The sequence below is a fragment of the Doryrhamphus excisus genome, chromosome 4, assembly GCF_030265055.1.
Source record: "Doryrhamphus excisus isolate RoL2022-K1 chromosome 4, RoL_Dexc_1.0, whole genome shotgun sequence".
NCBI classification, from domain to species: Eukaryota; Metazoa; Chordata; class Actinopteri; order Syngnathiformes; family Syngnathidae; genus Doryrhamphus; species Doryrhamphus excisus.
In genome coordinates, this window is record NC_080469.1 from 418868 (window position 1) to 439309 (window position 20442).

A 20442-nucleotide genomic window follows, 5' to 3' on the forward strand; every position below is an offset into this window, starting at 1 on the left:
GTACTCAACAGTACCCGCTGTTAGGGACTATTGTGCCAGAGATCATTCAAACCTGCAATAAAAGCCTGTTTTCTGGAGAACAAGTCTGGTGCTTGTGTCTCACACAGCATTACAGTAACATTACTGACACCCAGTGACCGTTGTAGAATACTACATATCATCACAACGTCTTTGAAAGCATTTTCCCAATGCCGTACAACACAAGTTTAATAATATAAGTATAAACATGACCCTTAACTATAAACATACGACGGAATAATGAGTGGAAAAGTTAAATTAGCGTCTGGTCTTTTGTGCATACTAAGGAGCTGAGAGAAACATACCCTCTTCAGATTTGGCATTTACATTAAAGCCCAAACACCCAAGTGTTGTAGTGTAGCAGCGAGAGTTGAAAAAGTCATTAGCGGTTCATTGAATTTGCGTCATCGTCTGCAGGAAGGAAACAGCCTTGAAGCAGCGTTACGCCACATTGCTGACATTCGTACTGATGATGAACAACAAGCTGGTTGGCTAATACTGGCTTCACAAAAACAGTATGTTACCAAAAATAGTGGCAATCTTAACTGTAAACATTTATTTGGTAAAATGTGTGACTCGGTTTTCTGTATGAAATTCAAATGCACAGCTCATCAGGAAGGTATTTGCAGCTTTTGTCATGTCACAGCGTTACTCCATAATGGATTCAAATATTTATTCCTCAAAAATCTACACACAACACCCCATAAGGACACCTGATTTAGGTTTTTTTCATGTGTGCAAACATCTTACAAAGAAAAATGGAAAATAAGTGCCAGCATTTTGATAGGAAAGATTTGTCTTTGGCAACAATCAGGTTGCTAACATTTATGACACTTGTGGTGTAACTGTGTTAGTTAAAAAAGAACTACAGTCAACCACTGATGACATCACAGATGGACAATGGACCTGACTTCCACTTCCCGCTTCCATGTATTAGTAAGCCAATAGGATGCAAACTGAGGCAACATTTAGAGCCAATAAACACGCTACGTCGGGCGTATGCTAACCAAGATTCCACTGGATTTTTGCAACTGGGTACGGGTTGGCGTTGCTATTTAGTCTCTATACTGTATCCTTGAACTCTTAATGCTCGACTAAGTGACTCACATTAGTCTTTTGTTTTATGAAATTATTCATGACATATTTTGGTCTCTGACTGCTCGCTTGTTTTCAAAAGTTGTCCATTTAAATGCTTCGCTTTGAACTGTTGTCTGTTTTTATAAAGTGACTTACGTTTAGCTGACGTGCCTCAAATGACATGGACATGTGTTTATTGATATTGGCAGAAACAAAGCAGCATCCCCACCACGGTGGTCCTGTGGTTTAAAAGGTTAAGTCATGAAGGTGACCGAGAAGCCCATTTTTGGGATTTTTTTTCAATAAATTTGGAAAAACGTTGTCGTGATGTCATTATTAATTTTGAGGGAAAACATAAAGTTGGTCAATTCCATCGAAAATAGTGAAAGTGAAAACAATAAATTTGTAAAAAGGTTAAAAAAAAAAAGTACTTTTTAATGTTGTTATGATGAATTGTGAGGGCCCAAAAATAAGTGAATCTATTTTTTGGTATGAGGCTGCACCTCAACAAAAAGTGAAAATGAAAAGTATAGATTTGTAAAAAGGCAATAAAGAACAAAAAGTACTTTTTAATAAAAGGTGAACGTGACGAATATAAATTTGCAAACATGTCAAAAAACAATTTTTTTTTCATGTTATACATTTTAAGTAAGAAAATAAGTGAATCCATTTTGGAATAAGGCGACCCCATCAAGAAAAGTTCAAATATCAAAATGTCATGTTTTCATGATGCATTTGTAGGAAAAAAGTGACTCCATTATATAATAATAAATAAAGGCTGCACTTTAACAAAAAGTCCAAGTGAGTACTTTCCAGATAGAACGTAACATCGAGTTTTAAAACGTGTGCCTTTCGCCTGCCCAATTCCAATGATGAGATCAAATACAGACTTCCCATTGGATCACTATTTTCCATGCACACAATTGTCCTGAATGAACCAAAATATCGCTCATTTTCCAAAAACTGTTCCCAATTGGGAATCTGGGACATTTCTGGTCTGAAACAAATAAAGCATATCCTTAGAGATGCAACTGCCGTATGCATAGATGAACGTAAGTATAAGAAATGGAATATTTTTGGATTGCCGCAAATTCACGATAGCAGATTTTTGGTCAAAAAATTCATTTGTTTACATGTTTATATCCTGACTGATTGTACTTTTTCTCATGCGTTGTATTTTTGGCAGAACTTGAAAGCACCTTAGTTGCAATGCTGTGAGACACAAAAGTTTGTTTGGCTACGTTAGCACTAGCTTCCACAGTCAATCCGGCCTCAGAACTTGCAGCGAGGTGACAAATGTTGATTTGAAATCAGAGGAGAAGGTCAACATCAAGCTAGTAGGATCGTTTGGGGGGGGGGGGGGGGGGGGGGGGGGTCATTGTGGGCTCATTCAAACCTGCAATAAAAGCCTGCTGTTCCAGTGATCAAGTCTGGTGCTTGTGTGTCTCACCCAACATGACACGGAGTGACCAGTGTAGAATACTACAAATCATAGCAACCTCTTTGAATGCCTTATATTTGGATTTTACTTAATTCAGCCATTTTTATGCTTGGGAATGCTCGGCATATTTTGGGCATATTTTTTTTCTACCACGAAACAGCATGACTTATTGATAAATATGTGAAATTCAAGGGTTTACTGTAGGTATTATTTTCTTAACATTGTTCCATCGGTGGATGGATGGTGGCCGAGTGGTTAGCACGTCTGGGAGATCTGGGTTTGAATCTCCGGGCGGCATCTCTGTGTCGTTTTCTCCGGGTACTCCGGTACTCCGGTTTCCTCCCACATTCCCAAAACATGCTAGGTTAATTGGCCACTCCAAAGTGTCCATAGGTATGAATGTGGGTGGGAGTGGCCTCTCGCCCGCTGGGATAGGCTCCAGCATGCCCCCACGATGGAAGATGGACGGATGTTGTTATATGTATATATGTATATATTGTTAGATTGTTGATCATTTTTGTTTGTTTGTTTGTTGTGAAGTATTGGATTCTAATCAATTGATTGTGAAGACTTTGAAGCTAAAATGAGCGCTATCAGTATCGTTACCCTGTACTTTTGTTGATGAAAACACCTGTTAGGATCCAATTGAAGGACGCTGCATATGTATGTATGTATATATATATATGTATATATATATATATATATACAGTACGTACGGGCGTCAAACGACCACGAATGGGACTTTTATGAAACTCCAAAGAACGTCTTTGTCCTGCTTCGTAACTCCAACTCCCCCACCCCCACGAGCCCGACTTTGTGACTTCAGACGTCGCCAACATTCTTACCGAGGCGCGCACGGCCGCCATCCGGCCTCACACGCACGCTCTCTTGGCGTGCAGCATCTCGATGAGCAGGTTGTTGCAGGGCACCTCGCCGCTCAGATGCATGTAGCACAAGTAGTCCTCCGCCTGCATGCTGAGCGAGCGCAGCTCCGGGAGGCGCACCACAAGCTGGCTGAACTTCTCCTGGTACTGAGGGTAGGCGGTCAGGGTGTACTCCAGCAGAGCCCCGTTCACCTGCTCCTGGACGCCCTCCACGAATGCCTGGTTCTCCAGCAGCTTCACACCTACGAGAGAAGAGCGGGGCTGCATGACAACACAAACGTGCCTGTTGGGAATATAAAAAGATCTTTTTAAAACGCCAATTCCTGTTTGTGTTTGCGTGTGCGTGTGCGTGTGCGCTTTTGTGAGCCCTCCCGTGGACAGCTGAGCCCGTCTTGTAGCTTCCATTCAGGCAGTAATTAAATGTTTTGAATCAGTGTTATGAATCATCTTTTCAAAGTGCCTGAGGGCAATTAAATTACCCCTGACAAACCTGACTCTTCAGGATGAGCAAAAGGAGAGTGCGTGCAAAGAAGCCGCCGCTAAAGACAGCAAATATTTTCCAGCGATGGCAAGTGCTCTCCCCATTCAAAAGCTCTTTGTTAGCGTCTTGCCAGCACTAAACAACACACTTCTGGGAATCTGGGCGCTCCGCATCTATGCTCTCTCCATCTGTGCAAGCCGCTACATGAATGTCAGCTCTTCCACAAAATGATGGAGCCATTACTCTGCCTTTGAATGCCATTAGAGGACAATGGAAGAGGTTGTCTTTGTTAATATCCGCTTTTCTGAAGCCCCGGATTTTAATTAAGTCGATTCATTGGAGGTAAAAGGTCAGAAGTGAAAACACTTCAAACCTTATGTACGGCACGCGGACTGTCCCTCTGTCCGACTATTTATCATCTATTCTTTCATTTAGTCCGTATATCCGTCAATTCATCCGTCCGTACGGGTCCGTTTCAGCAACGCCACCTTGTTTTGCAATCATTGTTCTTATTATTAAATGAATGACGGTTTGTTAAACAACAGGAAAAATATATGATCATTTTTTTTAAGTTAATACACCCCCATTATCATGAAAATCTTAAAACAAAATGTGGATTTTAGAATTTCTGGGGATCACAATAGATGAAAATATGAGCTGGAAACCTCATATTACAAATATACAACATAAGGTGGACAGAAATATTTCAGTATTCAACAAAGCTAAATTTGTTCTCAATCAGAAATCACTCCACACTCTTTATTGCTCTCTGCTTCTACCATATCTTACTTATTGTGTGGAAATATGGGATCATAACTATAAAAGCAATCTTCACTGGCTAAATGTACTGCAAAAAAGGCCAGTAAGGATAATTCATAATGCCGCCTACAGAGAACATACTAACTCCTTATTTGTAAAATGACAAATACTTCAACTTGCTGATATAGTTCATCTTCAAACAGCTAAAATAATGCATAAGGCTAAAAATAAGCAATTAGCTAAAAATGTCATCCAATACTTCTCTACAAGAGAGGAGAAATATGATCTCAGGGAAGAAGTACATTTGAAACACTTCTATGCTAGGACTACGTTATGCTAGCCATAGCATTTCAGTATGTGGAATCAAACTATGGAATGGATTGAGTAAGGAAATCAAACAATGCACAACGATGAGCCAATTCAAGAAACAATACAAGCAGTTGATGTTTGCTAAATCCAAGGATGAAGAGTCTTGAACCAGTCATGATGTGCTATATATATCACTATATTGACACGCACTATGGTACACATTATGGCATTGGATGCTCATATCACACAGTACTTCACTTCGAGGTACATTATTTAAAAAAATTTTTTAAACTGTATTATGGAAAGCAGGAAGTGAACAAATGTAAGAGTTAGTGATTGTAAAAGTACCAGATGGAGGGGTAGGATTTAATAAGCTTTGCTTCTTCCTACTCCTTTTGGACATGTGGAACTGGGAACTGATTATGGGATGCACTCAATTGGAATCTGATGCATGTTCAAATGAAATTAAACCATTACCATTACCATTACCATTACCATTACATTACCATTACCATAGAGTCAACACTACCATTTGCAATCCAAATAAATATAATAAGCTCGTAGTCTGGTTTTAACTGATATAACTTGTTCTATTCAGCGTGTTAATAACCACAATGGCAATCCATATATTATTGCATATTATGTAAATAATGGAATGGGTCACAGGTTGGACATACTGTATTTCATCATATAAGCATACATTTCTATGCATTCAAAGCGCCATTCATTTACTTTATCACACTCTCATCCTGGAAGACATTTATCATCTAATTTTACTATAAAAATAATACACACTCAACACACACATCACGATAGTTTCTATTTTTATATTTTTATATTTTCCAGTGAACGTCTTTGACTTGCTATTCATTTCCAATACCTTTGGTCTAAATGTACGGATCTTTTGTTTCCAGGTTGTGGTTCTCCATGAGGGACACGATGTGCTCATCTCTGGACCAGCAAATGTCTTCTCTTGGACTTGGCGTTCCAATATTGAACGTCATCATCCATTTTATGCATTTGATTGACATACACTTTTTTTTTTACATTTTCCATTGTTCATTCACTCGTCAGCCCCCCCCCCCCCTGGTGGGGTGGTAATCTCCAGGCAAAGATCTATACACCAGCAACTCACAACAATGGCTGGGATGGAGGAAGTGGGGATCAAACCTGGTTGACCTGCTCTTCCTCCTGAGCCACTGTACCACACAAAGGATATTCGCAGAGGAAATTAGGACGTCGTTAGGACACGGACGGGGCTTAGTTTGAAGTTTTAAACATTTAAAAACGTATTAATAGAAAAAAATCACATTTGGTCAGAAAGTGAACAAATAACGTTCAATGTGGAATTTTTTCATACGTTTTTTATTTTTCTTGTACATTTTTCATGATCATTTTTTATTCCCATAATATTTTTGACTTAATTCTCATAAGATTAGAACTTTTTCCTGACCTAATTTGCTCAAATATAAATTGTTTTGTTCTTTTCTATAATATTAGGATTGAACTTCATGCGACTAAAGTGATGATATTTTCATCTGTTTTTTTTTCTTTGCTGTTTTTGTTTTGTTTGGTGTCAAATGATATTGTTCTGCAGGCCAATAAAAGACTGGTGAATATGTTGTACACCAGACATTATTAGATTGGTCACAGTATCTGTCTGCATGGACTTATTAATATCATCCTTATTATTATTAAGCTGCAATTCATTCATTCATTCATTTTCTACCGCTTGTCTTCACGTAGGTGGCGGGGGTGCTGGAGCCTATCCCAGCTGTCTTGGGGCGAGAGGCGGGGTACACCCTGGACTGGTGGCCAGCCAATCACAGGGCACATATAGACAAACAACCATTCACACTCACATTCATACCTATGGACAATTTGGAGTGGCTAATTAACCTAGCATGTTTTTGGAATGTGGGAGGAAACCGGAGTACCCGGAGAAAACCCACGCATGCACGGGGAGAACATGCAAACTCCACACAGAGATACCCGAGGGTGGAATCGAACTTGGGTGTCCTAGCTGTGTGGCCTGCGTGCTAACCACTGGATGGGAAATGACAGCATCATGAAATGAATGATGAAATATGAACTCACTGGGGTTGAAAAGGAGGAGGAATTTCAGGCAGGCAATCTCCCTGCGATCCACTTGCAGGACCCGCAACCTCCCCGCCAGCTCCTGTCCTCTTTGCACCAAACTCGTAAGCGTCGCCTCGCCTTGAGCCAGAATAGCCGACATCTCAACCTGCAAGACACGAGTGGTTGCTTCATTCTGGGAATGTTGAGCTGAGCCGGATGTGTTTTCCTGTTTTTCTAGACACCAATCCTCCATATCAACAGGAGGTTTAGCCAACAACGTGATGAGGATCTTCTAAGCCATCACTTTAACCTTGCAAGAGGAGTGGACAAGAGTACAGATACACAGGTATGTCCTTGGACTGGTGTAATCAATTAACCTAGTGGCTAATTAACCTAGCATGTTTTTGGAATGTGGGAGGAAACCGGAGTACCCGGAGAAAACCCACGCATGCACGAGGAGAACATGCAAACTCCACACAGAGATGGCCAAGCGGAGAATCGAACCCATCTCCTGACAGTGTGGCCTACATGTTAACCACTCGTCCACCATGCAGCCCCACTATTGACTCATATTAGCCCGAAAATATAGAAAGACTAATTATATGTTGTACATGTAATATTGTGGTAGTAATGTTACAATAAGGAGACATGACATTAAATTACATTAGTCCTCCCATTCTGTGTGGAAGTGGTAGGTCTTTGGCTTCTTACTTTGTCTGAACTGTAATCCATTTGAAACACTTTTTCTGGATAAATAAATAATTATGTGGAATAAATAAAGTGGTTAGCTCAATAGGAATTTTATGGATAAATAAATAATTATGTGGAATAAATAGAGTTTAGTGGTGTATCATAAGAATAATAGGAAATAATCATTTCACAGGAATTTGACCTGGAACCAATGAACTATGATAAACAAGGATTGTATAATGCATGGCAAGACGTTATATAATATAGACGATATATAATATTTGACACAGTCGTCAGTAATGTTCTAATTGCAGTTCATTGCAGGTCATGTATGTCTTATATCACATATTTTCCCTTATCATTCATACTATATTGGGTAATACGAGTGGAAAAGTTGACTATAGGGGTGCTATTTCATGTCTAGAGGGCTCTAATAATGTTAAAAAATGAATTTAGAAGGTCCTAAGCAGGTTTTTCGAGCTCTGACTATGACAATATTCCATTTATAAAAAGGGAATCTAATCCTTGGGAATATGTGAAGGATTGGTGTTGTGTTGCATTTAAGTGAGTTATTTTGAATATGCCAAATTTGACGTTGTTGTTGGATGATGGCCCAAATTCATTAGTACTGGCCTGCAACAACGACTTTTTACTGTCATGCTTGAGTCTTCCAGCGACTGGATATGACCTCCAGTTGTGCTCATCCTCAAAGAATCTGCCGGGAGCCACCATATATATACATACTATATATATATATATATATATATATATATATATATATATATATATATATATATATTTTCCATACATTGTTGGGAAAAGGTAAAGATGTGTTTTGTTTGAATGCAAAATATGAAAAGTGTAGTGCGTCCAGATAAGACTTTGCACAGCCTTTGATAATGTGCCGTGCGGGGGGGGGGGGGCTGTTACCTCTTGGCCGGTGACCAGCAGGATGCTGTCTCCCTTCCCATGTTGCACTTGTCTGAAAATGTGATCCAGGACCAGAAGTTCTGACCAGCAGTTGTGCAGCAGTTTCATTTGATCTCCCACCTCCAGGAAACACCACAGAGACAAGAAAGAGCAGTATTAGTATTTGTAGTATTAGTATTAGTATTATCAAGTATTAGTCCATCGTTGGAGTTTTCTCTTGTTCTGCATAGTGCAAGGCACCGTCATGTGCAAAAGTATTAGGCCACCGCTAGCTTATTTTTGCTTTCACCTTTCAAAACTGCAGAACCAAGATGCTACGCTAAATGGAATTAATTTTAGACGACAGTTCAAACACTTCTGTTGGCCGATATGGTGGACGTAATAAGAGAAAATAAGACATAACTAAGGCTCATTCTCGTGTGTGTGTTGCTGTATTTGTGTTCTGGTGCTTGTGTGTCTCGCATTACCAACCCCTAGTGACCTAGTGACCAATACTACAAAACATCACAGCTTGTTTGAATGCCATTTTTATGCTTGGCTTCATTTGGGCAAAAATACATCAAATGTGCTTATTTATATATATTATTTATATTTATATATGCATATTTTGGAACTATAATAGGCTGTATTTAACCACAAGCCAGCATGATTTTATTTATTTATTTTATTTATTTTATTTATTTTATTTATTTATTTTATTTATTTTATTTATTTTATTTATTTTATTTATTTTATTTATTTTATTTTGTTTATTTTTTTTATTATTTTTATTTTTTTATTTTTTTTATTTTTTTTATTTATTTATTTTTTTTAAGAGTGGGAAGGGGAAACAATAACAGCGTTACTAACTATTACTATTCGTCTCTACATTTCCATGACACTCTAAATTTACTTTGACAACAACATCATTTGCGTCGACCTTAGACGCAGAGATAAATGTTCTGTCTTTTATGTAAAAATGTCTTTCTCCAGCAAAAAGTCCCAGACGTTATTGATTTTCATTGGTGATTTTGCCATCATAAAACAACAGCAGCCGTCATGTGACACATAAAATGGTGCACAGTGATGGCATCACGCCAGAGAAGGTTTTTTGTGATTACACAAGGGTGAGGGGACCCCACGCTAAATCTCCATCTGCAACATCCTGGAACATCACATAACTTCACGTGATATATTTTGCACGTTTTCATTCCCTCTCACGCCCCCGACATGAACCCGCTCAACGCCATACGAGCGTCCGCTGTCACGCCGGCGCTAAATCACCGCAAGATAAACCGGAAGATGAGCGGAGCGTAAAAACAAGATGAGAAGACAAACGGTAAGTCCACTGCAGTATTGACACGTCTCGGAATTAATCAGTGGGCCAATGGGGGCTGGGCGCCGTATCGTCCGTCAAGCGAAGGACACGGCAGCCAGTAAAACGGGCGTGGCACACGTTCATCTGACACGGAGCTGACAGAATGATTGTCCATCTGGATCAAACAATATATCAGCGAGCGAGGAGCCGTACCCATCTGGGACGGCGCCGTGGTGGGGGTCTGGGCTCGGCGGGATAAAGGAAGGGGTTAAGGAAGTAAGAGGTCTCAGCGACCTCCTGTGCTTCCTCTCCAAGAGGAGTTGGACTCCCAGCTGCAAGCGCTGAAAAAGCGCTTCTCCAACGTTTGAATGTTTGAATGACGAATGCTCGCCGTGTTTGTACACCACAATTACACCTTTTACTGCTGGGGGGCGGGGGGGGGGGGGGGTCTTCAAGAAGCAGCAGCCATGACGTCAATATTTATGAAGGAAAGCTTCCCGTTCTTTCCCGTTCAATTCTACTTGATGTCTAAAAACGATCAAAATGAAGTCTAATGGTAGGCTCAGGCCAAATATTGGTTGTGGTGCAGGGGTGTACACGATGTACACACAATGGTACACACAATGGTACACACAATGGTACAATGATACGCGTCTTCCTATTTACTTGGTGAATATCATTTTACATTTCAATTTACTGTAATATTCTGCATAGTGATTCTATGTTCATCCATTTTCTATGCCACTTGTCCCAATTAGAGTGGCGTCTATGCTGGAGCCTACCCCAGCTGACTTTGGGCAAGAGGCGGGGTCCACCCATTTATTTATTTATTTATTTTTCACATTATTAACTGAATGAAATGAATGAAAAGCAGGTTTGCCCGCCTCTGCTGGGTCCCTCCAGCTGCACCTCTTCTGTACCCTCGGCGTCCCGGAGAGGAGACAAAATGGCGGCACTCGTTCGTCAGCGTGGCACCACTGCTGAAATCAATGACCCTCATTGGACAGCCAAACTGGGGAAGTGCCGAGACTCGGGGGTCACATGTCACATGTCACACGTCACACGTCACATGTCACACGTCATCCGTAGCCCGAAACAGTGCTACATTCATGTTCACATCCAAAATCCGTAAGTACAGCCTTACCGCACTTTTACCACAACCTGCCAAGTACCCGACCCAAATGCCACGCCAATCTAAAGCTTTTCTACGCGCCACCTTGGTCAGACATTTTGTAGGGTGTAAACTTCAATCACTTATACGGCAGACATGCTGGTTCTGGATGCTGGAAGGCTGGAGATGATCGCCGGAGGGGATTGATCGGCATTTTGAATAATGAGGGGACCGCCTGCTTTTTTTTGACATGATGTCAATTTTAATGAACTGGATTTAGCTTGTTAGGATGCCACTACAGGCATTTTTATCGCATTTTTTTTCCAGAAAAACGTATAAGGACTTGGGCTGTATGCCGTCTGAAGGACTTGTACACACCCAGGAAATAATGTATGCAAGCAACCAATCACATTGTTCTCGTCATACAATGTAAGAAGGTTGTAGGCAGGAGCAAGCCAGTGTAGCGGACACTCCGACATAAACCGGGTTTCGCAGACAGAATTCCAATGTTGTGTTATTTTTACTTGAGGCCTTTGGCTTGAGGACCTCCTGTTGGTGTGTCAAAGTGGACATTTTGACTCGCTGTTTTGTGCGTACTTGGTCTGCGGTATATCCACCATCATTTTCTTTCACACAGGCTTCTGGCTTCTTCTGAGTCCAGGCGTTGGTACATTTGATTTGTCAGACGAACGCCCGCATCTCTCCATCTGACTGTTCCACACAGAACGCTGATGTTGCTGACCGCGTGCACTTCATCTCCGACATCTGCCGTGTTCAACAGGTGAATGGAAGGTCAAACCCAAGGCACGACAAAGGCCGCCTTTGAGGAACCGCGGCAATCAATAGTGCACAATTTAACAACAATGTAGCCGAGTGGAGAGCCGAGGCTGACATTCCCCTGTTATCGAGTGCATGGAATGTAATTATCCAGCACCGGGAAGCAGCTCCGTCTGCACAGCTTTGTCTTCACTCTGCACGTCGGCCGCTCAACGGCCACACAGTATATCCACACTCACATTTTCACAAGAAATACTTCTTTCATGTACCTGCCTGCACGTACAATAACGTGGACGACACAAACTGAGATGAAATGTAAATATTACGTCTATTTGCAGAGCGTATGGTCGTGTTTTCATGGGAAGGATGTTAATTTCTCTTCTGTTTCTATTAAATGGGAAATGGAGAGCATTTTTCAACCTTTAAGGATACTTCTACTTCTTCATGGGAGGACGGAGGATCGAACCACCAACCACGTCAGCCATGTTTTTTACTCTTTTTTTACATTTTTTTTATTTTTCAAATATGTAATTTAATATCAATCATTTCAGATTTAATATTAACATCGGCACCCAATACGCTTCAGTGTGAAATTAACCCACGATTAATTCACTCCTCAGTCACACAATGGTGGTGGTGGTAAACTACATCTGTAGACACAGCTGCTCTTTCCTCATTCACATTCATACACCAGTGGGGGCAACTTCAACTTTCATCTTAAATGATTTGATGGATTTATTTCCATAATATTACAATTTTTCCCACAACCGAATCTTCCAAAAATTACAATTTTATTTTGTTTGTCCATTTATCATAACAATACCACTTTTCAATATTTCATCTCGATGCTAATAAAATTACATTCCTCATAAATTGTCATGAAATTTCTCATTATAATACATTTTACAACTTTAAAAAATGAAGCTAGTTTTTCAATACTGCTGTTTTTTCCCCAACTCCTTTCAATGTTCTTCTTGTAATTATTTTGACTTCTTTCCAATCATATTTCAAACTTTTGCACAACCAAATTTTAACTTTAACTTTATTCATTGTTTTGTTGGTTTCTCATAATATTACAACTTTTAGTCTCTTAATATTTTTGCTTTTATTGGTTAAAAATGTTTGTGTACACCCCTTCCCTAAATCCTAGGAGTATATGGTGGAGCCAAATAGCTACAGTGTTGTCTTGATTCCCTTTGTCAAGTTTTTTTCAACAATATATTCATTAAAATCATCGTGTTTTGCGGTTGAAAGCTGCCTCTTATTAGTGAAATAATATAGCTTCCATGAAATTAAGAGAATGATTGACAAGCATGAACATGGCTAAATGAAGTCGCCCATTGGAATGAATGAATGACTAAATGAAGTAAAATCCAAATACGCGGCACTCAGAAGACACATTCAAACATGTGATGGTCACTGGGTGTCAGTGATGTTACTAGAATGTTGGCTGAGACACACAAGCACCAGACTTGACGGGCTTTTATTGCTGCTTTGAACAGTTACCGCCATCTCTAACACAGACTACTGCTCTGAACGCTGAAGCACCAAGGTCACTTCTTGTTCCAGCACAGGTCTTATTTATGTCTGATACGTCTTATTTCCTTGTGCTGTGTCTATTGTTTATTATCGGGTTACATCTGCTATGTATATTACATCTTTGAATGTGTAAAGGTGACTATAGGGGTGTTATTTCATGTCTAGAGGGCTCTGATAATATAAACTGGATAGGTCATAAACAGGTTTTCTATGCTCTAACTACAAAAATATTTGATTCATAAATAATTCACTTATCACGGTCGGGTCTGGAACCAATTAACTGCAATATTACTGCATTGGTAAATTATTCACAAACACGTTTGTTGATAAAAATATTATTTTTGTTGGAAATGTATGTCCTGTGTTCAACAAGATTTAAGGCAAAATCACAATGTTCAAAAGCATCAATGTCAGTATTGTTATTAGCAATATTGGGTTTGTACTAACTTCATATGGCATACCATAATTTAAAGTATACCCTACCCCTACTAAATTGTAAAAAAAAAACATTGCAAGACTGGAGCGAATATTGAAAATTATTAGTATCAAAGGACATCCAACCAAAAAGTAATTGATCCATAGAAACCATAGAAAACAATAATACTCTAGAGTACATACTCATAATACATACTACATAATACATACTCATTATCCAACATTTGCGACCCTGCAAATTTACAGATGTTTGATCGGGAGTGGAAAAAAATAATTATCTAATGAATTAGCAGGTTTCTGATTAATTTATCATGATTAATCACATTTGAATTGCACAGCAACACCAGACCCCATCAGTTATGTATTTTTTACTGAGATAAATCGTTCGATGCCTTCTAAACATTTTTCATTTATCAGACATGGACTTACTGATCTTGGCTCGAACGCCATCATCATCTGGTGTGGGACTGGCGACGCGGCTCACTAATGTTGGCTCCGTGCTTAGCATTGAGGTGATTAGTCGGAAAGGTGCTTTGGTAATTTTGCAAATTGAGTGGTCCCTCCTTGATCAGGGTCAATTGCTTACAGGCTTTCTCAGAAGTTACATTCAATGTTAATAAAGTGAATATTTAGGTGACTTTTTTAATGACAGTTTTTACCATTATTAGAGCTGTCTATACATGAAATAACACCCCTATAATGACCTCAATCCAATACTTTATTTACACCACATTGCTCAACTGGCTACGGGATCACTGCAGGGACACAAAAGATGGCTGGCACTTTAAACAACAGAAAGGGTTTCAGATGGAGTGGCGAAGAAGGACAAAGTAAGAAGTTAAAAAAATACCACTTCCACACAGAGTGGGAGGAGAGCTTTTTTTTTTTTACTATGTCATGTCGGACCTTCCATGGCTGACTCCATGCATTGTGAAGGTAATCTCATCTAACGTCTCATCAGTGTAACATTACTGACGCCTAGTGACCAGAATATCTCATAAAACTTGTTTCTCAATACATTTGGACCAATAATAGTCCATAGCAACCACGTGAAAAAGGTCATTTATGAATGAATTCATTTAGTAACAACTGCACTACCGCATTACCCAATATAGTTGACATAATAAGAAAAAATAAGACATAAATAAGAATCGTTTTTATTGCTGTAACTGTGTTCCGTTGCTAGGGGACCTGAGTGGGTGACGGACAGGAAGTGACGTCAGGGGTTCAGAGTTGAGTTTTAGCTTAGAGATTACTCTGCCTGTTGTAAGATCAGTCAAACCCGCAATAAAAGCCTGTGGTTCTGGTGATCAAGTCTGGTGCTTGTGTGTCTCATCCAACATTACAGTAACATTACTGGCTCCTCACACACGTATTAAACACACGTGAAGTATATTGTAAAAGTTACTGTTGCGTCTCACAGCAACCACGGTGCGTTCAAGGATTGCCAAACAATTGTGATAAGGGACGCATAAAGAAGTGCATGAGCAAAAAATGAGAAAAAAAATACATATAAGTCACATAAGTTGATGTTTACATTAACAATTTTCAGTGGTCCAGGAGTGCTAGGAGTCGCTGATACTGGCACACATGCCCAGAGCGCCCCCTGGTGGCTGCCAATGTATTAAAAAAACATATACTATAAGTCGTATTGTAGGAGGAGCCAAACCATGAAAAAAACATGTGACTTATTATCCGGAAAATGCGGTAAATGCTCTATGCTTCAATTCAAAGTACATTTGTGGTATGAAGCACAACATAGTGTACTTTTATGTACGTATTGACGCACGGAGATAAGTGTGGTGCGGAAGAACCTGACACCTTTGGAATGAAGTAGGAAAGACAAAAATAGACAAAAGGTACACTTATCATAAGCATCAACTACATTGTTGTTTTCCTCCTCTTTTCAGTTCATTTGAGCACAATGGCCACAATAACGGACATTTCCTTTTCCGGAGAGAAGTGAGAAGGTGCCGGAGCACTGCTGGTATTTTTTAATTGTCATTTATACACTGGTACCTTGAGCCTTGAGGTTTTGTTTGTTTGTTTTTTTAGATGCAAGCCGTCTCTGGGCTGATGTTTTTCTTTGAACTGCGACCTGAAATTTGGTTTACCAACTGCTAGTTACGGGCAGGCATAGCCGAGGACAGCTATTTGGTGCCTTGTGTCAATGTGACCATGAAATGAATACGAGAATGTTAAAGATAGCATTAACAGCGCGCTAGAGCATCATATCAATCTATTTGATCTTATTTATTACATATCGTGTAAAACTAAGAGAGGACAAAAGATAAATTAAAGGCAGGAATTGAATACAGTGCCACCATCCACCAGCATGAGCCCGGACTTTGTTTTTGAAAGAGGTGCAGCGTACAAATGTACACGTTAACACTCAATAATGTCATCAGATCCTACCTTCATGCATTCCCACATAGTATTAGCATTTGGGAGAAAAGGGGAATAGAGAATAGACGGAATAGTCTATCTGTGCAGCCTGGGTGCGTTCAAGGACTGTCGAACAAAGTGGGACCACCAGAGATTTACATCCCTACTTATTATAGCAAAAAATGTCTTTCTATCTGTAATGAATTGTGATTAATTACAAGTTAACTTTGGGCATCGTGTGATTAATCACACAGATTAATCGATTGACAGCCTTTATATTTATACACACACACACACATATATATGTCACTTTAAAATAGACAAAAATACGCATTTATAATATTTGGGTTTTTTAATCATTTGAACAATGCAATAATTAATATTTTAGAGTGATATAATAGGTGCATTTTTGTGTCCACACTTTAATGACAGCCTACACAATAGAAATGAAATATAAAGAATAGCAAAGCACAAATAGCTACAGATACCAAAAGCTCCTTCATAACAGAAGCAGCGTATTATTTTGACTTATTTTATTTTGCATACTGTATATACAGTATAGTATATCATTATCACATAGTACAGTATATCATTAACACACAAGCAATGCTTGCATTTGGCATTTTTTGATGTAGCCTGTGTCCACAGATAGAATTAGTTAAATATCATATAAGCACATCAGGAGAATTTTCACAACTAAATTGACTCAGGTCCGAGGCCTGTTTCTTTTTTAATTCATATGAAATATGCATTTGGGGGGATTTGGATTTTGGATTTAGTTTTTGGCCGAGTGACAGCTTGCAGAAGTTGTGGTTCCCTTTTTGACGGACACAATCATACTATATTATTATGGTATATATATGTATGATATATGAATGTGAATTGCTGTAATTTAATGTTCATTTTAGTGGAGTCATGGCCCCCACATTTGGATATTTGTAGTACTTTTTTTACTGCAGGTTTGTACTATGGTAGTAGGATTATTATCAGGTTATTGGACACCCTGGTATATTATCTGGTATATTATGCTATTGTATTTGTCACTTTACGCACCAATGGAATGACAATTGGATTTGTGTGATGATGATGATTATTAATAATATTATTATTTTTCAACAGTCGACGCGGTCATGCATGCCAGACACTCACCCGGAGCTCCTTGAAGAAACTGCAGCTGCGGGCCCACTCCACGATGGAGAAGAGGGTCTGGTCCGCCATCCGACACATGAGGCTGAAGGCGCCGGGCTTATCCAGGCGGCCTCGGCCGCCCTGCTCCTGCTGCAGATGGGCCACGATCTTGTTCTGGACCGCCAGCTCGTCCGGATCGCAACGCAGCATCTCAGCCACCAGCGGCGGCAGGCTGGGGGGCTGCGGCGAGCCCGAGGGGTACATGTCCGGGTAGGCGTAGGCCGGCAGGGACTCCGGGGAGCTGGTGTAGTCGGGGCACTCGGCCTTGATGGCCCTGGTGGGGAAGCCGGGGTACTGGTACTCGCTACCGAGGGACACGTGGGGTTGCATGGACAAGGATGGGGGGCCGTAGAGGTTGGCCTCGTAGTCCGTGGGGGTGATGGAGCCGGGGGTGGACGGTAGGATGTTCTTGGGCAGGGCGGGCATGCTGTGCAGGGTCCCGGTGAAGCCGAAGTCGGCGTGCAGGGGAGAAGCGGGTGGATGAGCCGCCGTCTCCAGCTTGAAGCCGTTGGATCGAATCAAAGCCTTCTTCTGCTGCTTCAAGGCCCGGTCCCTCTTGTACATGGGCCCGAACTTGTTCCTCCCCCCGCGCATGCGGTCCGCGCGCACGGCTGGCAAAATAAACACAAAAAAACAAAAAAACAAAACATTCATCTCGATTCAACAAAGCTCCAAAATGTCATATTTGGCAACGTTGGCAACCATCAACACACACGGGATCATCTTTGCTTCCTTTTTTAGGGATGAGGAGATTCCCCGGAGTCTTCACTCCTTTTTCTAGTCTAAATAGAGCTTTTGATTTAAAGCATGGGAGTCTCCGAGCTTTTATCAGCAAGTCCCAGAATGTGTCCTTTTCCGAGCCGGGGGAGAAAGAAACAGGTGCTTTCTTGCATGCTGTCCGGGAAGGATCCCAGATCTATGAGAATAGGAAGTGCTGATGGAGATCCGGCCAACAAATCAAGGCTTTTTTTTAATCAGGGGGGCTTTCATTGGGAAATAATACTGCATGAGAATATTTGATGTACATGCACTTTATTTGCTTATAATTAATTGGAAGGTTGTGCATGCAAGATTGGTACAAATAATATATTATATATTAATATATAAATAATATATTGTAGCGACCCTGACGTGTTCGTGTTGACACCTTGAGTGTCTGACCTTTCCGGGTGACTGTGAATGCACCAGGTGCGGGGGGCGTGGCGTGTTCAGGAAGCACCGTTGGGTTGCTGGCTGTGGTTTTAGCCGACATTAGCCATTATTGTTGTGCAATAAAAAGCTTGTTGTCATTTCTTACGATATATATTAGCTTGGTAACACCCTATTAAAACATTATCGTTTCAAATGAGCTTCCATGACCATAGAAACGATGACCCTGCCATTAAGAAGCCATAACTCAATGGTCACGTGGCGGTCACATGACAACCACCCCTCAAAAAGACGTCATAATGTCCATTTCTACGTCCGGCGACGAGGACAAAATAAAGGAAAAAATTAAAAAAATACCTTCGAGTCGCATCCCCACGTTGAGACATTTTTGGAAGCGGCAGAAAGGACACCGCTTCCGCTGGGTCTTGTCGATTTTGCACTCCTGGTTCTCAGCGCAGGCGTATCTCTTGTTGTTCTGCACTGTCCTTTTGAAGAAGCCCTGGAACACAGCATTTCATGTTCTGGTTGACATTATTTCTTCTAAAATGATGCCGTATTCCACGCGTGTGTATATATTTCTATATTGCTTATATCCATGTACTTTTGATTTGTTTAGTTTACCTTGCAGCTCTCGCAGGTGAGAAGCCCATAGTGGTAGCCGGACACTTTGTCTCCACACACAGGACACAACTCTTCCAGGTCATCATCATATGTGTATTCCATAACCTTCAGAGTAACAACTGCACACACACGCACACACACGCACACGCACACACACGCACACACACACACCAAGGCCATTCCGAGCGTGAGTGCACAATATCAAGGACGCATTTTAAGTGCATGAAGGTCAGGAGTCACAAATGTGTGTGTTTGATTTATTTGACTGTTCTGTATTAAAAACAACCAATATGGATTATTAATCAAAGGTGCTTTTGAAATGTATTTACCCCTAAAAAATATGCAATGCAGATTAAATCCAAAATGTATTTTTTCATTTGTCCTACGGCGCATTAAATATACTACATTTGGACGTAATTAGCACAGTTAAATATATCATTTATTCGATCTTGTACAAATCCTATAAAAAAAATCGAATCAATTATAAATCACTTTCCAAATTGAAATTATAAGTAGCCTATAATAATAAATCACGCCTTGAATGACATATAGTATTTAGCGTCAAACAGCAACAGGTTGACTTCATAAAAAGTCGACACTGTAATTTCATATTAATATTATTTTTTATCATTATTTTATTATCATTATAATTTTATGTTTTTTTTTACATTAATTTACCTAATTTATTAGGTTTGGTCGCAATCAAAATGGTGCAGTTTTTCAAGGAGGAGAATGAATCTGTGGCAATGAAATATGTAAGAAATGAAATAAGAAATGAAAAGTAGCCATTCCTACCGTGAGCCTTGTCTCCCAGCATCTGAAGAGCAGCCGGTCAGTGATGATGGTCCAGATATGAAATTGGGGCTGTAGACGTTGCCGCAGCCTTGCGTGTGCCGCAAAGACCACGAAGAGAAGTACAAAAAAAATCCGTCCAAAATAAAAGCTTGCTTGCCGCAGCGTGTTGATGAGCACCGTGGAGCTGAAAGAGTGAAACCACCTCAGCCTCCTCGCTCTTTACTGCCTTGCTCTTATCGCAAACTTGGCTGCTCGGCTGCTATTGGTGCGTGGGGGGTCACGTGACCGACGCCTGGCTGCCGACTGAAAAAATGTCTGGGCAGAATTGATGCATGCATATGAAAAGTATTGCTTCCTTTTATTATACAACCGATACTTATTTTATTACACCCTGGCTGGCATTGTTCATAAACTGAAAATAGAAAATTGCAATGACATATTACAATTACATCCTCCTTCTTCATGTCTCATATTTCA

At 40.3% G+C, this 20442-nt stretch overlaps 1 protein-coding gene across 1 annotated transcript; it reads right to left on the reverse strand.

Annotated features, from left to right (window-relative positions):
• Positions 1 to 2472: 2472 nt before the first annotated feature.
• LOC131128204 (nuclear receptor subfamily 5 group A member 2-like) lies at positions 2473 to 20144 on the reverse strand. The gene is made up of 7 exons (XM_058070834.1): positions 19966 to 20144; positions 19171 to 19289; positions 18907 to 19048; positions 17362 to 18011; positions 8669 to 8788; positions 7067 to 7214; positions 2473 to 3662 (listed from the first exon to the last, which is right to left on the reverse strand). Exons 1-7 carry the CDS (start codon positions 19985 to 19987, stop codon positions 3409 to 3411), a joined length of 1455 nt encoding a protein of 484 aa, XP_057926817.1. The 5' UTR covers positions 19988 to 20144; the 3' UTR covers positions 2473 to 3408.
• Between the last annotated feature and the right edge of the window lie 298 nt (positions 20145 to 20442).